The sequence below is a fragment of the Rhinoderma darwinii genome, chromosome 7 (genome assembly GCF_050947455.1).
Source record: "Rhinoderma darwinii isolate aRhiDar2 chromosome 7, aRhiDar2.hap1, whole genome shotgun sequence".
Lineage (NCBI taxonomy): Eukaryota > Metazoa > Chordata > Amphibia > Anura > Rhinodermatidae > Rhinoderma > Rhinoderma darwinii.
This window is the reverse complement of record NC_134693.1, coordinates 109555292-109582059: the sequence shown is the minus strand read 5'-3', so window position 1 is coordinate 109582059 and position 26768 is coordinate 109555292. Positions and strand designations below refer to the sequence as shown.

General features: G+C 39.5%; 1 protein-coding gene across 11 annotated transcripts in view; it reads right to left on the bottom strand.

Annotated features, from left to right (window-relative positions):
• The window catches only part of IQSEC1 (IQ motif and Sec7 domain ArfGEF 1), a 725681-nt gene that overhangs the window by 25928 nt on the left and 672985 nt on the right, over positions 1–26768 (bottom strand). For all 11 annotated transcript variants that reach the window (XM_075833821.1, XM_075833822.1, XM_075833824.1 and 8 more), the window contains 6 exons: positions 23981–24103; positions 20491–20657; positions 18202–18341; positions 16166–16195; positions 12659–12784; positions 10864–10963 (listed from right to left, as the gene is read on the bottom strand). In XM_075833821.1, the coding sequence (XP_075689936.1) occupies positions 10864–10963; positions 12659–12784; positions 16166–16195; positions 18202–18341; positions 20491–20657; positions 23981–24103 (686 nt within the window). The remainder of the gene's footprint in view (positions 1–10863; positions 10964–12658; positions 12785–16165; positions 16196–18201; positions 18342–20490; positions 20658–23980; positions 24104–26768) is intronic.

Sequence of the window (26768 nt, the reverse complement as noted above, 5' to 3'; positions counted from 1 at the left end):
CCATCACCATTGATTTCAATGGTGATGGATCCGGTGCCAATGGTTTACGTTTGTCTCAGTTGTGCAGGGGTTCCGTCGTTTGGACCGAATCAATAGCGTAGTCGACTATGCTATTGATTCTGTCAAAACGACAGTTTGTGTCAGTCAGGGTCCCGTTCCGACGGAAAGCTCTGACGGAACGTCGGAACGGGACCCTAGCGCAGATGTGAACAGAGCCTTATAGAGTATTCTGCATATAGAAGTTCAAATGTTTTGCAAGGCTTAAGACTAGAACATAATATTTTATGTAAGGGAGGAAAGATATAGCAGGCAGATTCCATTGCAAAATAATAAAAATACAAACGAAACCAAGCAAACAACTAACTCATCTGAACCAGAGAAAACTACCCCATTTATTACCCAATTTTCCAACCAGGCCAATCAAGTACGGAATAGCCTCTGGAAAAACTGGTCTGTTTTATTCAGTGATCCAATATTAGGGGACTCCATAGAAATGAATACAAGAGTCATCTATAAAAAAGCGATGTCACTCAAAAATACCCTTGCCCAGTTATTTGTGTATTTGCTGTGTACTCCTCTGAATAAATAAAAAGAGATTTGCAAAAAAATACCCTTGCCCCCTCAATCTTGAAAACACTAGACTAACTAGGTGGAAAAGGGGATAATCCGGGATGTTTCCGGATACTCTTGCACAGTTGTATCATATTAATGCTACAAATGAATTTCACCCTTTTACAAACAAGGAAAAATGTACAGTTCAACATCAAGTGAACTGTGAATCCGAATACGTGATCTATTTAATAACTTGTGTGTGTGGTCTACAATATGTTGGACGAATTGTGAGACGTTTAAAAGACCGTTTCCCGGAACATTGCCATAATGTGAAAAATAAAAAATCACATTCATTGGTCAAATACATCAATACACACCACGGGGAGATGTATGAGTCATGAGAGTAGTAGGCATAGATCTAGTGATCGATGAGGTAGGAAAATATCGTTTTAGAACATTATATATGAGAGAAACATTGGATTTATAAATTAAGAACCTTGCATCCTGAGGGACTGAATGCAAATATAGATCTTTCAGGTTTTTAATTAAGACAAAAGTTCTTCAAAAATCTAGATTTAGTTTGGCTTGGTGTGTATAGAAAAATGCCAATATTGCCCGTTAATAGGGATAAACGGAACCTGTGGTTAGTGGGTAGGTCAGTAAAAACTTGCCGCTAGTAACCTTGTTATTGTAACCACCAGGTCCTTTTTTTGACAAATTCTTTAATATCTATAACCACCAATGATTTCAATGGAAGATCCCAGGGTGTCCAAACGAATCTATAAAGACACCTGTAATATTGATCGAAACATCTGGAAGGATTACTCATTGACACTAAAACTGGGCGCCCACTCAAATTAATAGGTAAATGGATAATCTTATTTTAAAGTAGTGAAGGAAAGAACACTTCACATGACACACTAACCTTAACCCGAATATCCATACGCAGTACTGCTCTTGCTGGCAACCCGGGCGTTTAGTCAGAGTGCTGATATTAGGGATCATGTAACTATACAGTCCTATATTCAATCTGGGACACACCCCGGTCTATGAGAATGTTTTAGAAACACAAATCCCAGCAATCCCCCCCCCAAAAAATAAATCATCCAGCATATTACATGGATTATCAGATATACAAGTTATGTGGACTGCAAAAGGAAAGTCTAATGAATTTGGCGCATGTACCGTATGCACATAGAGACGCAAATACATGAATGGTTTTACATTATAGTATGCGATTTGTAGGCTATGTAGATTTTCATTGCATTGAAGAGACTGTACCTGTATCTCTGGTCCTATGATGATTTTATGCTTTTTATCGTTCTTTGTTGTGTTTTATAATGTTCTATAATGTTTATATGCAAAAAAGAAGGTGGGGTTATGTTAACTCCTCCCTCTTTTCCTTTGCACTATTTAAGAGACCACCATTTGGGAGTATAAAGACTCGGGATTTCCTTCTATCTCCACCACACCCAGAGGAGAAGGTGAAACAGCGAGGTCCATAAGAACCAGACTTGCTGTTTTTCCCTTATGATATTGTGTAAGTACTAAGTGCAGACTTTTTATCTGGCTAATTGCATAAAACTACTATACTATCAGGCACGGGTCTTTCCCCCTTTTTTATTTCTCTATATACCAAGTTCAGACCAGACCGGATTGTCAAGACCCGCTGCCAACCGAGAAATTGTATTACTAAAAATCATAACAACACTTCCAGTGCAAGTTACTCTATTTTTCTAATAATATTTTATGGTTATCAGTGTCTGTAAATACAACGAAAACCAACAGTATTAATATATCTTGTTTATGAACAATGATTGCCAAAGATTTCTACGCTGCATAAATTTCGACTTTATTGAACGAAACCATTGAGTTGAAAAAACAAAAAACTAAAAAAACAGTAGCATCATTCCTAAGGCCTCATGCCCACTTAAATTTTTTTTCGTCAGGGTGCTATACGTTCTTTTAACAGATAGCACCCTGACACATTCATTTCAATCGGGCTATGCACGGTTCCTTTGTTTTAACGGAACCGTGCGGCCGTTACGTAAAAAATAGGGCAGATCCTACTCCTGCCTGTCTTGGCGGAACAGTGTCGGCCTTTGCATTGATTTGGTCCGTGAAACAACGGACTGCACACGGAAACCATCCGTGTGCTGTCCCTGATTCCCGGAACAGTCATTAGCGGCCGTTCAACGACACACGGAAGTGTGCATGAGGCCTAAGGCAGCTATATACACCGTGTTCCAAATTATTATGCACATTGGATTTAAGTGTCATAAACATGTAATTATTAGTTTTTCAATTAAACTCATGGATGGTATTGTGTCTTAGGGCTCTTTGGATCATTGTTATCAATCTCAGACACCTGTGATAATTAGTTTGCCAGGTGTGCCCAATCAAAGGAAAACTACTTAAGAAGGCACATTATTAAGCAGGCCACAGGTTTCATGCAATATGGGAAAGAAAAAGGATCTCTCTGCTGCCGAAAAGCGTGAAATAGTGCAATACCTTGGACAAGGTATGAAAACATTGGATATTTCAAGAAAACTTAAGCGTGATCATCGTACTGTGAAAAGATTTGTGGCTGATTCAGAGCACAGACGGGTTTGTTCAGATAAAGGAATAATGAGGAAGGTTTCTGCCAGACAAATTAATAGGATTAGGAGAGCAGCTGCTAAAATGCCATTGCAAAGCAGCAAACAGGTATTTGAAGCCGGGGTGGTGCCTCTGGAGTCCCGCGAACCTCAAGGTGTAGGATCCTCCAGAGGTTTGCATAAAGCTATTATTCGGCCACCCCTAAACAATGCTCACAAGCAGAAACAGTTGCAGTGGGCTCAGAAATACATGAAGACTAATTTTCAAACCGTGTTGTTTACTGATGAGTGCCGTGCAACCCTGGGTGGTCCAAATGGATGGAGTAGTGGATGGTTGGTGAATGGCCACCTGTACCAACAAAGCTGCGACGTCAGCAAGGAGGTGGCGGAGTCATGTAATGGGCTGGAATCATGGGGATAGAGCTGGTAGGCCCCTTTAGGGTCCCTGACGGTGTGAAAATGACCTCTGCCAAGTACGTAGAGTTTATGACTGACCACTTTCTTCCGTGGTACAAAAAGAAGAACCGTGCCTTCCGTAGCAAAATTATCTTCATGCATGACAATGCACCATCTCATGCTGCAAAGAATACCTCTGTGTCATTGGCTGCTATGGGCATAAAAGGAGAGAAACTCATGGTGTGGCCCCCATGTTCCCCTGACCTCAACCCTATTGAAAACCTTTGGAGCATCCTCAAGCAAAATATCTATGGGGGTGGGAGGCAGTTCACATCAAAACAGAAGCTCTGGGAGGTTATTCTGACATCCTGCAAAGATATTCAAGCAGAAACTGTCCAAATACTCACAAATTCAATGGATGCAAGAATTGTGAAGGAGATATCAAAGAAGGGGTCCTATGTTAACATGTAACTTGGCCTGTTAAGTTTTTTTTGATTGAAAGAGCTTTTGATTTCTGTAAATATGACCTCCTGATGCTGCAAATTTAACAAATTACCATTTTAGTTCTCTTTACAACCTTTAAAATGTTTTGATCTCTGTTGTGCATAATAATTTGAAACTGTGCATTTTGAGTTTTTTACTTCTAAAAAAAAATCTGTTATCATTAGGAGATTTGTTCAATAAAATTCTCATTATACGGCAACGGTTGATGGCTTGAAGATTATACTGACTGTCATTTGCATTGACTATTTAGGAAAATCAACGAAAAATAACATTTGCATAATAATTTGGAATGCGGTGTATATAGACACGAAGGTGCAACTGAAACCTCTGCACCCCCTACAGCCATGCCAATGCCTGTGTTGCTGTCTTGCATCTCACTTCAAAACATTTACACATTTACACTTATAGTCTGCATCAATACTACTTCTAAGTATTACAAGGGTCTTCAAAAATGCTCCAATACACCTTCTTCATAGTCTCCAAAATCATGGCCATCATTCATTGCAATTGGAGCTACTTAAACTTCGCCTAGTCTTTCCGAAATTGTAATACTCCTAATCAAAACCACTTTGTAGTTTAGTTAATGCAATATACATTTGTATTTTTGATGTAATGGCACTGTAAATAATCTTTGCTCGAATGTCTTACTGAACTCGGATATCGGAGAAGTATCCATATTCTATACACTACCTGTTTTCTGTACTGATTACAGCTGACAGTTCCTGAGAAAACCGAAGAGAGAAGAAATGAATCTGCCTCATGTAATTCGTGAAGTTTCTGGAGAGCCGGCAGCTAATGGCATCTGCTTTTATTTTTAGGAGTATATGGTAACAGTCTTCCTTCAAGCATAATAAATGTTATTTCTGCACATTACGTTTTACTTTATAGCGGAATATTAATTCCTGTCTGATGATCATATATTATCTGATGCCTATAAATCTGTTATATATGCCCAAGGGGTAGCAGATGTCATATAATGATGGCGTCTATAACTTTAGAATCCCAAAAGAGAGATCTGTTGAAGGGGAGAGAAATATATTTAATATTCTCCTGAGCAAACTGCCAGAAAGATATAATTCTCTATACAAACACCATGGACTCTGTATTGTGCTAAATAAATCTGAGTTATTTCTGTTTCATCGCAGGGTCATGGGTAATATATAATAGCCATCCTATTACTTTGTGGGTTATGAGCACGGACAGGAATATATATGGGAATCTAAATAAATATTGTGACAGCCAATGATTAATGTCACAATCGCATAATAAAAGCGAGGCTTAGTATGGAAGGCTCCTGTTATAAACAATACCGTCACCTACTACAGATTTGCCTGCCAGAAGTCCTTGGCATTTGCAGCCTAATGGACTCCACAAATACTCTGCACTGCAGTGACCTGCTGAGGTTTTTGTGAATAATGCTGTTTAAGAGTTGTGTATATTGACATTTACAGAACAATTTACAGCTTTCACACTTGTCTTCTTGAGAATTTATCATCCGTGCTTTAAAAGTCAGATCTGAAAGACCATATGGTTGCCTGGCAACCACATCACCATAAACTAAGGGCAGGAACACCATTGCACTTTGTGCCCAAAAAGACATACTGTGTAATTCAGCTGCAAAATAAAAAAATATATTTTTCAACTAATGGCAAGTATAGTAGTGTGAAAGTAGAAAGTGTTTGATATCCAAAGGGTCATTTTGGAAAAATATGCGTTTTGTCTGGACCCTTGCTGAACTCCCCCTCCCCCACCATGGCGTTACTACCCTCCGCTAGCTCGTTTAATCATTTTTTTTTGCTACCTTCCTACTGCAGACCACCTGACCTGTTGAATTTTAAAGCCCGGCTGATAAGAGCTCCATCTCGGTTGGCCATACTACCCCTTCCCCATGGGCAATGTGAAGAAGGTTTTCACGTCTCCTCTGGTAGTGCTGGCATGATTGTGATGCTGCCTTTCTCTCCTACAAGGAATGATGCCAAGCAAGCCATTTCTGGGATGGAGAGTGGTTATGGTGCTCTGAGCCTGGGATACACTTTAGTATTTTGACTCACTTACAAGTAGTGCCAATGTGCTACAATTACGTTTTGTTTTTTTTTTTGTTTTTTTTAAAAGAATTCATTATTTCAAATCTAAAACTAACAGAAAACAACCAGCTGCTCCCCACAGACTAGACTTAAAGGGTTATTGCCAAACCTTTAAAGTGATGGCATATTGCTTGGATATGCTATCACTTTATGATCGACCTCTGGGCTCCCCACTCATCCTGGGAATAAAGGGGTCGCAGTGCTGATTTAGCGCTGTATCCCCTTCACTGTTTGTCATGCAAAGCGGTGCCCTAGCCGCCCACAGTGCTGGAAACTATTCAAGTAAATATGGCCGTCTGCAGTTCCCATCACGTTATAAGATGGGAATTAACCATTAACATATTACCAGTAGAATTGGCGCTAGGCATAACAGCTATGCCCAGATTTTGCCTTGATCATAAAATTGTTTGATCGTTATCGTCTAAATAAAATTTCCTGAAAAAATGGTGCAAGAGAACAACAAAAAAGAGGACTATAATTTCTAAAAAGCATTGCACATATTGAAGAGTTTACAATACTAAGAGGACAAAGAAGGAAAGTGTAGAGTCTATAAGGCTAATGCAGGGATTACTTAAAGGGGTTGTCCACGACCGGACAACTGATGAGCTATCCACAGGATAGGTCATCAGTATATGATTAGTGCGGGTCCGAGACCCGGACCCTGCACCAATCAGCTGATCTGGCTGCCTCCGGGCGCCGTATGTTTTGAACGGTATGCAGTAGTTGGAGCCGGAAGCAGATGGCTCCGACCACTGCATGGCGGTCGTTCTGCAGAACTGCTCCTATTCAAGTGGACAGGAGCAGAGCTGCAGTTCTGAAGAACGGCTGCTATGCAGTTGTTGGAACCATCTGCTTCCGGCTCCAACTACTGCATACCGTTCAAAACATCCGGCGCCCGGAGGCAGCCGAAGTACCTGATCGGTGCGGGGTCCGGGTGTTGGACCCACACCGATCATATACTGATGACCTATCCTGTGGATAGGTCATCAGTTGTCCGGTTGTGGGCAACCCCATTAAAGGGGTTTTCCAATCTTTAAAAATTTTGTGCAAATGGTTTGACAGCAGTAAAATTAGTCGCTTACTAATGTACTGTCTGTAACTGAAATGCCTCTGTAAGGCAGTCTCAAATGTAGTCATATGGCCATACTTCTGGTGCTTGTCTGTTTGCATGACGTAACTTATACTGAACACATGTTTATCCCCCATCTCCCCATGCCCCCGTTCCTGTAGTACACGACGTCACATATCACATGCCTCTAATCTACACTGCTCCCTGCCCTCCCTCCTTGTCTCTGGAGGGATGTGTTTCACATGCTGGGCAGCAGATTCAGTAAGCAACAGAATAGCAGAGCAGATCGTGAGCAATTACAGCTCTATCTTACAAATTGGAACAGGCATCTGTGAATATAGGCAATGTTTGTGAGAGGGGAGAGCAATTATGCAAACTGTAGTCCTTTACATGGTAATCCCACCCACACAAAGCCCTGGTAGCTTCGAAACATAGGTGCTATACAGAGCTGGGCAAGATAACGAAAATTAAAACAACTACTTCTGAGCTATGGTGGCACCATCTGGTGAGAAGAAACATACAGGTTCTTTTCTGTATTTTTTTTATAAAGAAAACTGGGAGGAATCCTCCGGCTCACCTACAACTAGTCTCAATCAAGACTGCGCCCGGATCCTGTGCGACAGCACACGGCAATGCAATAGAAGAAAAAAAGGATTGATCCAGCGCTTATGAAAGATATTAAAAGGAAGCAATGTTCCAAGTTTATTTTCCAAGATTAAAATTATTCTCAAAGTGCATGGGGGTGGTGACAATAGCCTACGTGTTTCGGACAATGCTCTTGTCCTTATTCATGGCTCGTTTATTCATGTATTTTTTTTATAAGCTTGGAAAGCTCCTTTAACAATTGACCCACAGTAATGGAATCCAGGGTGCCACCATAAAAGCTTGATTGGATTAAAGGGTTTTTTCCAGCCGATAAAAATTGATTGCCTATCCTCAGTGTGGTGTTATAGGTAATATCATCAAGTAGGTTATTAAGTGGTCAGTTCATAACTCCTTCTGACACAGAAAAAACATCTGTTTTACTTAAAGAGAACCTTTCACCTTCCCATACATGTGTAGCATGTAATAGGCAGTTATACACAAACACTGTCTCACGTAATATTATTTTTCTAACTTCCTCCGTTATTTACATATTGGTGCCGTTGTATTTGGGTGTGGATTTATTGGCAAATTAATAAGCTCAGTAGTCTAATTCACCCCTGTGACGTGACCGGAGATCGGCAATCGTCACACTAAGGATAGGCCATCAATAGCTGATGGGTCAGGATCCAACTCTCGGAACCCCCGCTGATCACCTGTTTTGAAGGGGCCGCAGCGCTCGTACGAGTGCTGCTTCCCCTTCATTTCTTCTTGCTCACTGTGAATGTTCGACACACATTTAGTGGCGATTCACAGGTATTGCAGGCTATTCTCCCATTGAGTGAACAGTCAATTCTTGAAGTTAATGTGTTAAAAGAAGAAACAATTAGCAAGTATAAGGATCTGGGCGGCCTTGATAAGGCCAAATTGTGATGCTAGACGACTGGGTCAGAGAATCTCAAACAGTCGGTCTTGTTCCCAGTATGCATGCGGTGGTTAGCACTACCAAAAGTGGTCCAAAGTAGGACAACTGGTGAACTGGCGACAGTGTCATGGGTGCCCAAGGCTCATTGACATGGGTGGGGAAAGAAGGCTAGCCTGTCTTGTCCAATCCTACAGAAAAAGAACTACTGCAGAACAAAATGCAGAATGTTAATGCTGGCCATGATAGAAAAGTATCAGAACACACAGTACATCGTAGCTTGATGCATTTGGGGCTGCGTAGCAAGAGACCTATCCGAGTGTCCATGCTGACCCCTGTCCACTGCCAAAAGCATCTACGATAGGCACTTGAGAATCAGAACTGGACCATGGAGAAATGGAAGAAAGAGGTCTGGTAGGATGAATCAAGTTTTTGTGTGTGTTACGCTTACCCAGCAAAGAGATGGCGCCAAGATGCACTATGGGACGAAGGCAAGCCAGCAGGACCGTGCAATTATCTGGGCAATATTCTGCTGGGAAACTTTTTGTCCTGGCATTCATGTGGATGGGGGGGGACATATCTGATTGGGCCCAAACCCAGTAGGCCCCCCCCCCATGCATTTTTACAACTGCAGAGGCTGGTATATACAGGGATGATGGGGTTACATACTGTGATGATGGGGGTTATATACAGTTATATACAGGGATGACGGCTGTTATATACAGGGATGCTAGGGGGTTGTGTACAGAGATGATGAGGGTTATATACATGGATGATGGCTGCTCCAGCTATCATCCCCATATATAACCCCCATCATTCCTGTATATATCAACCATCATCCCTGTATATAACACCATCATTCCTGTATATAACCTCCATCATCCTTGTATATACCAGTCAGGCTGGTATATACAGGTATGATTGGGGTTCATTTACAGTGATGATGGGGCTTATATACAGAGATGATGGTTGATATATACAGGAATGATGGGGGTTATATACAAGGATGATGGTTAGTCCAGCCATCATCCCTGTATTAACCCACATCATCCCTGTTTAAAGCAGCCATTATCCCTGTATTAAATCAGAACATGATACATCGGGGAGGGGTGCTTGCTCACCCTCTCCTCACTCGCAGGCAGGCTTCTTCTGTTCGTGGTGGGCAGCGTTAGAAGTGTGCACTAGCAGACGTGCCTAGCATGTGCGCACGTCTGCTAGCTTGAATGACTGTGTGGCCACGCACAGTCATGGTGAGAGTGACGGGAGCGGCGAGAGAAGAGCAGAGAGGAGGGTCCCACCATCACAGTGAGTGGGCCCCACCATCTCAGTGGGCCCAGAGCCACCGCCCCCCCTGCCCTCCCACTAGCTAAGCTACTGCACCTACCTAAACATTGTTGTAGACCAAGTACACCCCTTCATGGCAACGGCTTTCCCTAATAGCAGTGCCCTGCTTTTAGCAGGATAATGTGCACTGCCACACTGCAAACATAGTTCAGGAATGGTTGAACATGACAGAGTTAAAGGTGTCAACTTTGTCTCTAAATTACCCAGATCTCAATTTGATCGAGCATCTCTGAGATGTGCTGGAAAAACAAGTCCTATCATTGGAGGCCCCACCTAACAGCTTAAAGGATCTGCTGTCTTGGAACCAGATAGTATGTGACAACTTCAGAGGTCTTGTGGAGTTCATGCCTCGAAGGATCAGAGTTGTTTTGGTGGCACAGGGGGAAGCAACACAATATTAGGCAGGTGGTTTTAATGTTACAGCTGATCGGTGTAAAATCAACTGCAGGAAATAGCTTTCAGCCAGAGCCCATGAATTGGCATGTAGGATACGAAGACCTTTATAGAAAAGATGTCTAGGCAAAACGCAAATAAAACTTTCATAAAAGTACATTTTGGGAATTGTGCAGACAGAACCATGCAAGCCAGCTGAATGGATTATGATTATGTTTCACACTAGACTAATAGATTAGAGATGAAAGGGGTTGTATGATAGCAATTAAGAGTCTGCCTTTTTCCAGAAACAGCACCATTCTCTTGTATTCACTTAAAGACCCTTTTTCTAATCTCATACAACCTCTTTAAATTATGTACAAAATTTAGGTAAAATGTTTAATGATATTACTCCAAAAAGAGAGTCAACATAAAACTTACACTGATTTTCAAACAGCATAACTTGCATTCCATAGAGGGAAAATGACTGTCGGAAGCTGTAGGTTACAGAATTCTTCTTCTTCTGGAAGATTTTTGTTACCTGGAATATAATTAATAATTATACATTTAGTGTTTTAAGAAACTTTGGTGGACCTTCATTACGTTTTTCCACTAACGTACCCTCATCAATGTATATTCCTAGAAAACCGCTTTAAAACGAAATATCATAACATGTTTTTTAATCATGTTTTTTAATCTATCTCCTATTGCATGTGATCGGCGCTGCAATGTAGATAACAGTAAAGTTTTTTTGTTAAAAAAACGTTCATTTTTGGCCAAGTTATGAGCTATTTTATATATATGCAAATGAGGTTTGAAATGGACAACTGGGCGTGTTTTTTTCGTTATGTCCAACTGGGCGTGTATTGTGTTTTTAACTGGGCGTGTTTACGTGTATGATGCTGACCAATCAGTGACCAGTCAGCATCATACACTCCTCTACATTTATTTACACAGCAGCGATGTGCAGCCATATAAACAGAGATTAACGTTAATCAAGTGTCCTGATAATGAATACACATGAAATCCAGCCTGGATGTCATGTGTATTCAGAATCCTGACACTTCTGAACCTTTTCTTTGAGATTTCTAGCAAGGGAAACAAAATCGCGCGAGGTTACGGAGGTAAACGAGATTTCGTTTCACTTGCTGGAAATCTCACAGAAAAGATTCAGCAGTGTCCTGATAATGAATACACATGATCATCCAGCCTGGACGTCATGTGTATTCAGAATCCTGACACTTCTGAATCTTTTCTGTGAGATTTCCAGAAAGTGAAACGAAATCTCGTTTACCTCGTAACCTCGCGCGATTTTGTTTCCCTTGCTAGAAATCTCAAAGAAAAGATTCAGAAGTGTCAGGATTCTGAATACACATGACATCCAGGCTGGATTTCATGTGTATTCATTATCAGGACACTTGATTAACGTTAATCTCTGTTTATGTGGCTGCACATCGCTGCTGTGTAAATCAATGGAGAGGAGTGTATGATGCTGACTGGTCACTGATTGGTCAGCGTCATACACGTAAACACACCTAGTTAATAACATAATACACGCCCAGTTGGACATAACGAAAAAAAAACGCCCAGTTGTCCATTTCAAACCTCATTTGCATATATATAAAATAGCTCATAACTTGGCCAAAAATGAACGTTTTTTTAACAAAAAAACTTTACTGTTATCTACATTGCAGCGCCGATCACATGCAATAGGAGATAGGGATTTGAGAATCTGGTGACAGAGCCTCTTTAAACCTAATTGGTCTTTTTTCAACCTATGCAATTATGTAATGTCCAATGATTTGGTTGTTGTATTAAACACAATTAAATGAGTTGTATAAAACCCAAACATGGTTTTACACAGAGCCTCCTGCTTCTCTTATTTATCTGTAGTTTTACAAAGCTGCATTTATAATGCCGGCAGCATGAGCCTTTCATAAGTGTATAGATTACGTAGAAGACTCATCTCTTTGATCTTCAAATCTAGTTTTGGGAAAGGATGAAAGCACCAAATTTATAGTGATAAAACTTTTAGCATTTTTGGAATGCTTCAAGCTGTACAAAATCACATGAGCACACTACCGCTTCTATCCATCCTAAAAAAAAAAAAGGAGCAAGCCTACAATATCTCCTCCTGATCCCTATTGGCTATCTGTATAAATAATAAAATATACTAACTAAACAAGGTCTAAAACTGTAATTTCCTGTTATAGACTCTGTTCAACCCAATACATACCACCAGCAGGTCATTAAACAGGAAGATTTCTCTTTGATGCAAACCAAGTTTTTGGGGTTTGTTTGGATCAGGGACTTCAAAAAGACGACAGTAGCAGACCAGTCTTCGGTGTGGTAAGGAAAGGACCTGTAAGTAGACAAGCAAAAATGTCACATGAAGTTGTCAGAATCCGAAACTAAAATGTATGTGCAATATATATATACTGTAAGTGCATGATTGATTGAAAAGTGGATGATAAGTTGGATTGGACTACAAGTAGGGTAATCAAATCTAAGTTAATAGGACCAATGACTACCACACATAGGATAATGGCTCGCTGTCCTTTGGGGACCTACAATAATCGAATACTGACATCTGGAGTTTCAGTGTGAAAAAACAAAAACTCTAACATTAGATCAATTCACTGATCACATCAGGAAAGGACAACCGTAGCGAAGGACTGTACACAATCGTGCTTTCACCATGACCAAAGTACTTCATTGGAGTGGAAAGAATATTTTCAGCATCTCTACATGCAAAACAAATTCCGGCCATATTGAATAGTTGTCCCTCCTTACTCTCATATCCCCAGACAGTGGATGAAGTATTCCTGTATGTCAATATCAGATTGTTCTACATATACCCATTTAAATCTATTGCTGAACCTACATAAATACATGTAAACATACATTAACCCCTTTGAGACACAACCAATTTGAGTTCTTTCATTTTTCGTTATTTCCTCCCCGCCTTCCAAAAGCCATAACCTCTTTGTTTTTTCGTCTACATAGCCGTATTTTTTTTTTTTAATCAATTGCAAAAAAAAATATGTTTTGTGTCGCCATGTTCGGAGAGCCATAACTTTTTTATTTTTTCGTGAATTTAGCGATGTGAGGACTTAATTTTTGCGAGGCAAGCAGTAGTTTTCACCGATACCATTTTGGGGTATGTGCGGCTTTTTATTTAATTTTTTGGAGAGCTAATGTGACCAAAAAACAGCAATTTGTGTGTTTTATTTTTTTTACGGCATTCACCGAGCAGGTTAAACAATGCTATATTGTGATAGTTCGAGCTTTTAAGGACGCGGTAATACCAGTTATGTTAACTTTTATATTTTTTTTACATTACTTTAGGGGAAAAATAGGAAAAGGTTGTTGTTTTTTTACTTTTAATACATTTTTTTATTTTTTCTTAAACATAAAGTTTTTTTTAACTGGTTTTTACTTTTTTTTATTAGCCCCCCTAGGAGACTTGAACTAGCGATCGCTTGCATGATACACTGCAATACTAATGTATTGCAGTATATCGTGATACTGAGAGTCTCCTTTGAAGCCCTGCCAGAGGCAGAGCTTCAAAGGAGTACAAAGATGGCAGACCAGGGGGCCTTTATTAGGCCCCCTGGCTGCCATAACAACCATTGTAACCGGACGAACGCGCCACGGGGGATGCGATGGCGTGTTTGAGGGGGTGCCCCCCCTGATTCTAACAATTTAAATGCCGCGATTGACCGCAGCATTTAAGGTGTTAAACGGGCGGAATCAAAGTGAACTTTGATTCCGCCCGCTGGAGTGAGATGTCGGCTGTGTAACACAGCCATCACCTGCGGAGTATGGAGCGCGCTCAGCTCGTGAGCGCGCCCCATACTTCCCCTTGGCGACATTTCAGTAATAGTACGTCATATGTCGCCATGGGGTTAATAAATGTAGTGTAGCAAAATAACCAGTGCTGTTTGACAGATATGAGGCAAAAATATCACCACTGTTAATATTTTTCATTACAAAACGCAAACATAAAGAACATCCAATGATCCTGAACTGCTAAATAAAGAGGTTATCTAAGCACAAACATTAATGGCATATCAATAGGATTGGTGGCGGTCCGACTGATAGCCAATGAGCCACTTGACTATAATGGGCCGACAATGTGGCCTCCGAAAAAAGCTGAGCAGAGCTGACAGGAGAGGAAGTGACATAGTGCTTTCCTAGTATCGATTACTCTTTCTTCTAGCGATCAGCAACTGTCGGACACCCACCAATTGGAAATTCATGGTATATCGTAATGATATGTCATCGATATTTGTACTGAAACAACCCTTTACATTGCTGTTCCAAGACTTAAACATCATCATTTTAGCTGGAATACACGAGTATAGCTGTATCTGCCATTGACTAAAAGATTATAAGAGAAATTATTGTTCTTACAGTCTAGGCCGGTTACAGTATGTTCTCATGCAGTAAATCAAGTTAAAACAATTGGAATAATTATAATTAATCCTATTGGCCTTCTGGTCTAATCTGTGGCATCTAATCTGGATTTTTACTGTGCTGTGGCCTAATGAAGACTGCCATCTAGTATGAATGTGCATGACTACAATCCCACGTAAAAGCTGAAATCTACATCGTAGTGTGCAGTTTCTATACATTAAAACTGTCTGACATGTTTTTGTTTTTTTATTTCAGGCTTCTCACATCATAAAACCACAAGGGGTGTGCTAACTTATTCTATTCACTGCATATATTATATTAACTTTTCTCTGACTACAATATGACTATTCATTTTATACAGTGACTTTAAAAGAAAAATGCCAATTCACAAGAAATTGTTGACATCACCGAGGTATATTAGAAAGGAGGGGAGAGGGCAGAAGAGGGGGTGAAGGGTAGCTATTTTGTATAGTGAACAAAAAAAAATAGCCTATTACCAAGATTCAAAACTAAAAAAAAAAATCACATACAGTATTCAATAAAAGCTTAGAATCTATTCACATCGCAATTGTCACACAATTCTAATCAGATAGACATTGGCATGTCTGCAAAATACTGGTTGGTCTCAGGATATAACATGCATTCCCTTCTAAATTTCACAAATGTATTCATGTCACATTTTGTTGACACTAAGTGACCTAGGTACGTGAGATGTTCCTTCATTTTAATATTAGTTTGTGGTTTGTTCCTTCCAAAGGCGTCTTCATCTTTTTCATGATACATCAATATATATCTGAAAAACAGCTTACGCAATAATCAAGAAAGTCTTCTTACTATATCTCTATATATGCACCGCTCTCCACACGAGCTGTGTTCATAGAAATCAATGTACGTGGCTCACTCACAGAGAAACCTATATGGTCGAGTGTTTGTATGTCATTAGGAAATGTTATAAAACACTGATCAGTCAAAGTCTGGCTGTAGGGACCCCCGACTGATCACGAGAACGAGCTGGCACTTTCCTATAACTTATTCATTTTAATAGAGAGTGACCACGAATGCGCAAACTACTCTCCACCAGCAACCTGGACTAAAAGCTCTCTGGACCAGCTAAGGACTCCATAGCAGGCCCCACCAGTACTTTTATGACATTTCCTATTGACAAGCCACAACCTAATTTATTGGAAAACCCCTTTAAGTATTCAGAGACACTTTTAGATTAGACATTTCAGACCTTATGAGGAGTCAAGAACAGAACGAATTTAGACATTAGACAGGTTCCACTAGAGATTAGCTAAGAAGAGTTAACAAAACGAATACCTACACAGCCAAGTCCATGGTGTAGGGATCCGATCTACAATAAAAAGACACACAAATTCATTAGCAATAAAAAAAGCAAAAAACATGAAAATCAAGGGAAATGCAGTAATAACACAACCAGACTGTCAAAAACTCCAACATGAATAATGGAAAATTGGACAAAAAACAACTTACATATTTTAATATTAAAACTTTTAACATCACAAGTGAACAACTAACAGGTTCTAATATATTGCGAAAGTCTTGATGAGTCCCATGGGGAATTTATTGCTATCACTTGGAGGAACAAGGCCATGGAATGATATATCCAGGGATTTTATAGACTAACCCACATCTTGGTAGTGATATCTCTACGGCAAATTGAAGCAGTTCCAATTCGAAAGACTGGCCTGGACATTTCAGAGGGCACTAATATGGGGGAAGCTGTTAAACAAATGATCTTTTCATTATGTAGAAATGCTGATGAGATCATTTATTACCCAGATCATAAAATCTGTTTCAACACATTGAAAAAACCACAAAGAGAACAAAGTCTACCAACGTATAACCAAAACTGACTGATTTATCCGGTTAACGGATGTGTTGCTGGGATTTTCACCTTGGTTTGCTAATGGCGACTTTCCAAATTTCTAACAGAAGAACTGAGTCATCAATAATAAAGATGGTATCATAATCACAATAAAAAGTGTATGTATTTTGTGCCTCAACACACTTTTGAATATTACAAGAAGCCAGATACATTGATAGCCAGCTAACCAACAGTGGTAGCACAGATACTCGGTAAGAATTTGATTAAAAAAGTATTCCCATAACAACATTTATCACTTAATGTTAGATCGCTGGAGGCCCCACTATTGGGACAGTGAGGAGGCCTTGTATGGAGCATCAATCGAGCATGTGAGTTGCCATTTCAAATAATTATATGAGATACAAAAACAGGCGTGTGAGAGCATTCGGCTGTTTTGATATCTCCTGTGGGTGTGCTGGTGAGGAACAACAGGAGACTCCATTCAAACATACCCGGTGAGCGTCCCAGAGGTGGGACCCCTAGCGGACAGGTGATAAATGTTTTTAGTAGGAAAACCCCCTAAATGAATTATACTGATAAAAGGGAAAGGATATGAATGGGTAAGTTTTGGTTTTTTAAGTGCTTCTCTGGGTATGTTTATAGTTTAAACCATTTCACTTTTAGTTCTAAATTATGTGATAATTTATTTTATAATATATATTTATAGAGGTCAGGGGTCCATTCTTCTGATACACAGCTCCAAATCCCCTGCTTCCCTTCACACAGCCATACAGTTAAATGTTAAAATCCTGTCTGCCTACAACCACCAGGAGCTACTTGTGATGGATCTATTATTGAGTTCAAGCTTAGCTGTCTAAATCTATAAGTAATTTGCTCCCCCTAGTGGTGGCTGCAGACTACAAGAATTTTATCATTTAACTCTATGGCTAAGGAATACATTTACACTTTAGTGTCACTACAGTAAAGATGTTGATCATAACTATGTTGCATAGTGCTTTCAACCCATGGAAAAACCTAAAAAAAAATGTACCTACCAGTTAGGGTACTTTACATAAAGCTGCATAAACAAGAATTCCATAGTATATAGTCGATGGTGGAATAACAGTGATGTTATCCAAAACCAGGACAGGGCAACTAGGGTCAATTCAAACGAAAGCCTGCCTGACAGCCCATCATGAGTCTATTAACTCTTTACAATCTACTTCCCATTATCAGATTGCAGTTGCCTGTAGTCTATAGCATTCTGGCTGCTTCCCTGCTATATTTCTGTAATGCATCTACTCTTCGTAGGAGTCAAACATATTTGTACAGTAAGGTGAGGATGCTTCAGTAGCCTACTAATGGCTTATTAGTTAACCTATTTTCTTACATCTATCCGTACTGTTACTTGAAACTACGCTTTTTTTGTAAAGATGTCCTATTTAAAATATGAATATGAAAACGGTAAAACACTGTAGCATTTTTTTTATATTACAATTCACTGTGAATTCAAATAATTTTCAATTACTTACCGGCTTCTTGCCTACAATAAGTTTCTCAACCTTCTGAACTTGAGATACATGATCTTCATTAGTCTTGAGTTCACGCTTACGGATGCGCTCATAAATGCCTATCAGCATCTCTCGGGGGATGTCCTCACCATCGTCCACACCTGCAGAGAGTGACAGTTCTCATTACTAAAGGACGAGACATTACAGCTAGTTACTGCTGATGTCTCTGCAAGGTCAAATCCAAGGGCAATGATCATACATATCGTTGATTTCCAGAGATGGGCAAGCAGGTACTGAATTGACAATTAGCCCAGGCACCACAACAATGTTTCTCAAGATAGTAGGATTAGTGTGAAAATTATATTTGCATGGATACTTGTTATGCATTAATTATCAGCCATTCCAGTCTTCAATGTTTAATTACCCAGAAGTATATAAAATCCACATTATGCACTGAAGGGGTTTTTTCATCACGACAAAGGTGATTTATCTAACTTGTGAGTCTTAAAGGGGACTTTAAGAGATATTGGAATATCTTTATGTATCAAATCAGGTTCTTAAAATTATCAGTATATAGTTGTGTTATCAGCTTTTATTCTTCAATAACTAAGTGGTCATTTTTAGAACAGCTTTTAGTCACTTGGGCTTTTGGTTAGGAGAATAGGAGAGACAAAAATGTATCTCATATCTATCTACCTCATATGTATGTATCTCATATCTATCTACCTACCTCATATGTATGTATCTCATATCTATCTACCTCATATGCATGTATCTCATATCTATCTACCTACCTCATATGTATGTATCTCATATCTATCTACCTCATATGTATGTATCTCATATCTATCTACCTACCTCATATGTATGTATCTCATATCTATCTACCTCATATGTATGTATCTCATATCTATCTACCTCATATGTATGTATCTCATATCTATCTACCTCATATGTATGTATCTCATATCTATCTACCTCATATGCATGTATCTCATATCTATCTACCTCATATGTATGTATCTCATATCTATCTACCTCATATGTATGTATCTCATATCTATCTACCTCATATGCATGTATCTCATATCTATCTACCTCATATGTATGTATCTCATATCTACCTACCTCATATGTATGTATCTCATATCTATCTACCTACCTCATATGTATGCATCTCATATCTATCTACCTCATATGTATGTATCTCATATCTATCTACCTCATATGTATGTATCTCATATCTATCTACCTCATATGCATGTATCTCATATCTATCTACCTCATATGTATGTATCTCATATCTATCTACCTCATATGTATATATCTCATATCTATCTACCTCATATGTATGTATCTCATATCTATCTACCTCATATGTATGTATCTCATATCTATCTACCTACCTCATATGTATGTATCTCATATCTACCTACCTCATATGTATGTATCTCATATCTATCTACCTACCTCATATGTATGTATCTCATATCTATCTACCTCATATGTATGTATCTCATATCTATCTACCTCATATGTATGTATCTCATATCTATCTACCTCATATGGATATATCTCATATCTATCTACCTCATATGTATGTATCTCATATCTATCTACCTCATATGTATGTATCTCATATCCATCTACCTCATATGTATGTATCTCATATCTATCTACCTCATATGTATATATCTCATATCTATCTACCTCATATGTATGTATCTCATATCTATCTACCTCATATGTATGTATCTCATATCTATCTACCTCATATGCATGTATCTCATATCTATCTAACTCATATCTATCTAGCTCATATGTAGGTATCTCATATCTATCTACCTCATATGTAAATATCTCATATCTATCTACCTTATATGTATCTAACTCATATGTATGTATCTTATGAGATACATACATATGAGGTAAATAGATATAAGATACATACATATGAGATACATACATATGAGGTAGATATATATGAGATACATAAATATGAGGTAAATATATATATCTATCTACTTCATATGTATACATCCAATATGTATGTATCTCATATCTTGACTTCATATCTTCATATGTATATATCCCATATCTATCTACTTCATATGTATGTATCTCATATATCTCATATCTATATATCTATCCATCTGTAGGACTCTGTTGGTCCATCCATGGGACCGTCGGTCCGTCCGTCAGACCCTCCATCTATCTTTCTTTCTAATCTTTCATATGTATCTATCTCATATGTATTTATCATTTGTCTAGTGAAAATTAAATATATTTTTGAAAATTAATGACCATTACCTCTTAAATTCTTCACAAAATCCTCCAGCTTCATCTTTCGCTCAGGCTTGACATTGGGGCTATACATGTCGGTGTTTAGAAGGATGATTGCAAATGCTAAGATGAAGATAGTGTCGGGGTTCCGGAACTGTCTGACAACACCGGGGTTACAGATGCAATACCTCTGGCTGTAATATAAAATCATAACATCATGTACATACCAATCCACTTTGTAAAAGCCAATGGATAAATAAAAATATATTCCATATATCAATATTAAATAAAGTCCTAACCTATTGTATGTTTTTATCATTGTGGTAAAAGCAACATATACATGGCTCAAACATAACTGCCAAGAAGTTGATTACAAATATAAGTGCATTTTGACACCGGTCGACTCGGTGAAGACCACATGACATCTAGCCAATAGGAGGAGAAGACCAGTCTACATTTTATAAATCTAGAGCTGTAATGTGAAAGAAAAACATTATTAAGAAGTTAGAAAGTTTCTTATCTTGCAGGCCATGATGGCCATATTCAGGCCAAGCAAGCAGGAAGGCCAGATAATTATTCAACAGGAGGTCCGAGACGCCATAATCAATATTTACAATAGGAAACTCCAGCCTTGGCAAGTTTCCTTTTAAGTATTTTTGAAATTTATGTCAATGAAGAACTTGAAAAGGTTCAAAAGGGGAACAAACAAAGTAATAAATAGAATTGGTAGACTGCATTATCCAAAAAGATTAAAATTTGGTTTTGAAAAAAAACAAAAAACGGCTTAGGGTTAACCTAATATGTTAAACTAGATAAACCTATGCTTTTTTGCAATTTTACTAACTAGGTTACTATCTATGTAAGTTCTATGGTATATGCATTGAACAAGAGAATGTGTATATGTATCCACCACTGGGACCGATAGTGATGTAAAATGGGATAGATGTGAAATCCTTGAATTACAACATCAGAGTCACATTCTTAGAGCACTGAGAGTCTGACATATGAGAACATTATGTAATAGTCTCAGAAGAAAACTATTCTCCACTTTACTACCCTGAGCCTCAGGGCATTAAAAAGTGGATATTTCAAGAGGAAGTAAAAGTTATTGGAAACATACAATTTCTGAAAATCATAATTATTGGTTCTTCTGTCTGCAAAAGCAAGTGAAGAACTGTGAGTGCAGGCTTTATAACTGTTGGGCATGGAGACTACATCACTTTAAGGGGAGTCTGTCAGCAGATTTAACCCCCAAAAGGTGTGAACCCTTTATAGATCTTGGGGAAAGCAGTTCAAACATCCCCATGTGTGCACTGATATACCTAAGAAAATCATCTTTTATTCATGCACTCGCCGTATGTCCGAGTCTGGCAGATGTTTCTTCTTCTTCAGTACAGTGCCCTGGCTTATCGGTGGAAACACCTCCCATACCTTCTGGATTGACGTCTTGTGGAAACGACGCTGGATGCTGTAGTAGACGTCAATCAAGAAAGAAGGGTAGGCATTTGGGAGGTGTTGCCACCGATAAGCAAGGCTACTGCACTAAAGAATGAATGGTTGCCGTACTCTAACATTCAGAGCGTACATGAAAATAAAAACAATTATCTCAGGTATGCTTACATCATCAGAGCAAACATTGGGATGTTTGAACTGATTTGCCCAAGACCTGTTTAACGCTATTAAACCCTTATAGGGGTCAAATCTGCTGACAGGCTCCCTTTAAGCAGCTCTTAGCTTGCATTTTGTAAATAATTCTGGTATTTAATTGGAATGCTCTTAAAAAGATGAGTATTTTTCAGATAGCTGAAGCCCTAACAATTATGGGTTGTAATCAGATATGAGGAGTTATACCACGGAAGCACCCCCCCTCCCAGTAGCTATGAGCTCCGTCTAAAGGGGACCCGGGCTGGGGTTGATCATTCCTTAAGTCAGAACCTCTAAAGACACTACAAAACTAGCAGGCAAGTGGGGTGGTGAACTAACCCAAGGTTCACACCATGCTTCTCTCTTATATGAGTCTGGTAAGAGAGCAAATTATTTAGATTTCTGTATTGGGGCCCCTCTCCTCCATGAATGTCCCTGTGTTTGATTTGTATCTCTTTTGGTTATTACTGTACAAAGCAAGTACAATTTTTGGGGCACTGTTTGACGGGTGTTCCATATGGATGCTTGTAACATCAGTAGGCAAGTCAGGGGGGCATCATATGGATATTTGAGAGGGCATCATATGGTTATAGAGCATCTGGAAGATGCAAGTTGTCCCACTGTAGTCAAGCAACCACAGATTGCCCCGTCTTGTAGTAATGATTTCACATATGTCGTTATCAGTGTTTTGTAGCTTCATATTCCATGTTAAATGCACCAAACACAACAATTTATTCTCCAACGACTGTTTATAGTATTTCTCTGCAGTTCAATGATCTTCTTCATGCCAGAGCAGAGATCAGCCCATGAAATGTATTCATCATCCCTGACCTTCAGATGCAGGCACTTTACTTCCAGGGACGGCTCATCCTTCCCTAGTGTTTTCACACATGCTGTTTAAATTCCAAGCGACCGAGCCATGACCATCTGACTCTGCTTAAGTCAAACTGCAAGAGCTTAGTGAAGCTTAAATCTTTAACTAACTGTGTGCAGCTCAGAATATTCTGCATTCTTGATGTGTTCTTTCCACCTACCTACCTTGTGTACTGGCTCCAAAAACATTTTACCCTTATTTATATACTTTAACATAAATATAAGTCCCCATTCATACTGTTTTATAGTCTCCATTTGAAGTATATACCTTGAAAAGCTCCCGACATATCATAAACGGAGGTTGTGATAGATGCCACATCGCATTTTTGCACTACAATTAGCGTGTATGCCAGGAAAGTTCCCGATGTACAAGCTAAATGTGTCCATAGGGCTCTGTTAGTCCCTTTTAGTCTCTGTCGGGCTGGTATACGTCGTCATACCTTTTTTTGAAGGATGGAATAGCGTAGCAGTATACGCTGTGTCATCCTGAGGGATCCCGCCCTTGGAGAAGCCCCTGATGTCACTGCTGTTATATGGATGGTGACTTCAGGAGCTACAATACCGGAGTACCCAGCTTGAGAGTCAGAAGCGCTCTGGCGCTCTAGACTATATATAAACATAAATGTCTGGAGCTTCCCCAGGGCTAAAGTATGCGGGCAGAGCAGTGGCCAGGGACTCTGGCATCATAAAGCTCTTGATCTCGTTGTCCATATATGAACAGGGACATCAAGGGCTTCCCCAGGGCCGGAGTACCTGGTCAGAGCGCTTGCGATGTCTCTAGATATGATAACGTCGACTACGCTATTCTATTCAACAAAAAACAGTATATATCGCCCAATAGGAGGCTCTTTTGGCCTCTGCCGGTATAATGGAAGCCTAGGGGTACGTTTGAGGTATGTGCCGGGAGGTTTTCCGGCACATATGTGCAACTAAAGGCAGTGTAAAAGGGGCTTAACTGGAACACATACTACAGAATATAAAACAAACACTGAATACATACCTAAATGCTTCAATGAGTCGCTCCACTTTCTGGGCTTCGCCTTGGACCCGTATATGAGCTTGGAACTTCCTGAGAGCTTCATCTAACTCCATGGCCGAAAAATCCATCTCGTCTACCACACAGCTGGAACACAAAATCACATTTGCTTTGTTTAGCCTCCCAACTGGGAAACAGAACGTTTAGGAAATTAAGTACTTTTACTTCAATATTAAAATATTAGTAGTTTATTAAATATTTTAATTAAAACATAGCCAACAGGTTTATTAACAATGGCATGAGCTCTTGTCAATTACAAATGGTAAAGAGAACTATATTTGGTATAAATTTCTATCACACATGCAAACCCAGTCATAAAACTATATTTATATGAGTATATTCACACGCAGAAGATTTGTTGCAGAAATTTCTGCAACTGTCCCATTCATCTGAACTCACCATAGCTCTGATGAAGGTAGCACAGGAATTTATCATAAGTGTCATGGCAATCATGATATAGTGCAATAAATACGGGCCCAACATTAATGTCAAAGGGAAAATGTTCTAGTACGATATCGGGAGGTATGTAAGAGGGTTGACAAGGACTAAAGGAAATGGCTAATTGCCCTCACCATTGTAATGCACCCTATATTAATCTGGTCCTTTAAATGTGTATGGACATAATTTAAAGGAACACTCCAAGCAAAACGGATACACTGTGCTAAGCCAGGCCTGAGGGGGCAATGCATGAAACAGTGATTCAAACAACCCCAAAAAATGTCATGTGCCCTTCCTCAGGCCCAGCACTAGGAATAACACAGTATATCAGTTTTGCTTGGGGTATTTCTTTAAATGTAAAGCAGACATGCAGCACTTAAAATTAGTCTTTTTGAAATGATTACTTAAAAATTAAGCTATACAATTTGTTTGTTTTTTATGTGTGCCCTTCTTTTACATGAAAGAAAAAGATGGGGACTAATTACAGTAAATTGATCTGTTACCCAGCCTTTAACAGTGATCAATTCAAGTATGGTTAAAGAGGACCTATCAGCTCTCCTGACATGTATGTTTTAGTCCTAATATTTTAACTGGCTTTGTATGAAATTGGCCCTAGTGTTCGTGTGCCTGATATAGGGAAATTAGATTGTGAGCCATATTGGGGACAGGGACTTATGTGAATAGTGGCAATCCCTATACAGTGCTGTGGAATATGTTGACACACACACATATAATATATATTTTATATATATATATAAATAAATATATATATATATATATATATATATATATATATATATATATATATATATATATATATATATATATATATATAAACCAACAGGAAATAAATTATATCATAATCACTTTTCTGCAACAAACTTGTATACACACACACACACATACATCGTTTAGCCATAACTTTAAAACCACCTGCCTAATTTTGTGTACATCCCCCAGGTGCCACCAAAACGGGTCTGACCCATCAAGAAGTGGACACCACAAGACATTTGAAGGTGACCTTTGTTATATCTGGCACCAAGACATTAGCAGCCAATCCTTTAAGTACTTTAAGTTGTGAGGTGATGCTTCCATGGATGGGACTTGTTTTTCCAGCACTTCCTACAGATGCTCCATAAGATTGAGATCTGGGGAATTTGGAGGTCAAGTGAACACCTTGAACTCTGTCATGTTCCTCATACCATTCCTGAACAATTTTTTCTGTGAGAAATGGTGCATTATTCTGCTGAAAGAGGCCTCTGCCATTAGGGAAGACCATTGCCATGAAGGGGTGTACTTAGTCTCCAAACATTTTTAGGCAGGTAGTATGTGTCAAAGTAACAACCACATGAATGCAAGGACAAAAGATTTCCCAGAAGAACATTGCCCAGAGCATCACATTGCCTCCACCCATAGTGCAACCTGGTGCCATCTTTTCCCCAGGTAAGCAAAGCACACGTAACTGGACGTACACGTGATTTAAATGAAACCGTAATTCATTAGACCAGGCCATCTTCTACCATTGCTCAATGGTCCAGTTCTGAAACGAACGTGTCTTTTTTTTAGGCCCCTTCAGCAGTGGACAGGGATTAAATTGGGCACTCTTCACCAGTTGTTCTTCCATGGAACTCTATTAGTAGGTACTAAGCACTCCCTATCGGGAGCACCCCACAAGACCTACCATTTTGAAGATGTTCTGACCCATTGTCCCTTCTTCCAACACATCAACTTTAGAGAGAACCTTTCACCTGCCCATACATGTGCAGCGGGGTGCAGCATGTAATAGGCAGTGCTTCACAAACCTTGGGGCACTTTACATTCTATTCCCACCCTGAACTGTCAATGGGGCGTATTTAGACAAGGGGGCGTGTAACATCGCTGTGACACTGTCCAATCAGCTATGGACAGTGCCACCGCAAGAGCTAGAGAGAGGAGAGCGTGTGCAGGCGCACGCGCAGCCCGGAGCTATGTGCGCGCGCTCTCACTCACTCTTTAACTCTCGGGAGACAAGGACAAGACTGTGTGATCTCTCGCAGTCTTGTCCTTGTCTGTCGAGAACTGAAGATTGAGGGAGACTGAGCGCGCATAGCCCCTAGCTGCACATGCGCGCGTACAAGCTCTCCTCTCTCCAGCTCTTGCTGTGGCACTGTCCGTAGCGGACTAGACAGTGTCACAGCAATTTTACAAGCCCCCTTGTCTAAAACACGCCCCATTGACAGTTCAATGAGTTATTTAAATATCGGGCGCCAAATATAACGGCACCGATATCTAAATAACGGAGGAGTGTAGGGAAAAAAATTAAAGTGCCCCAGGG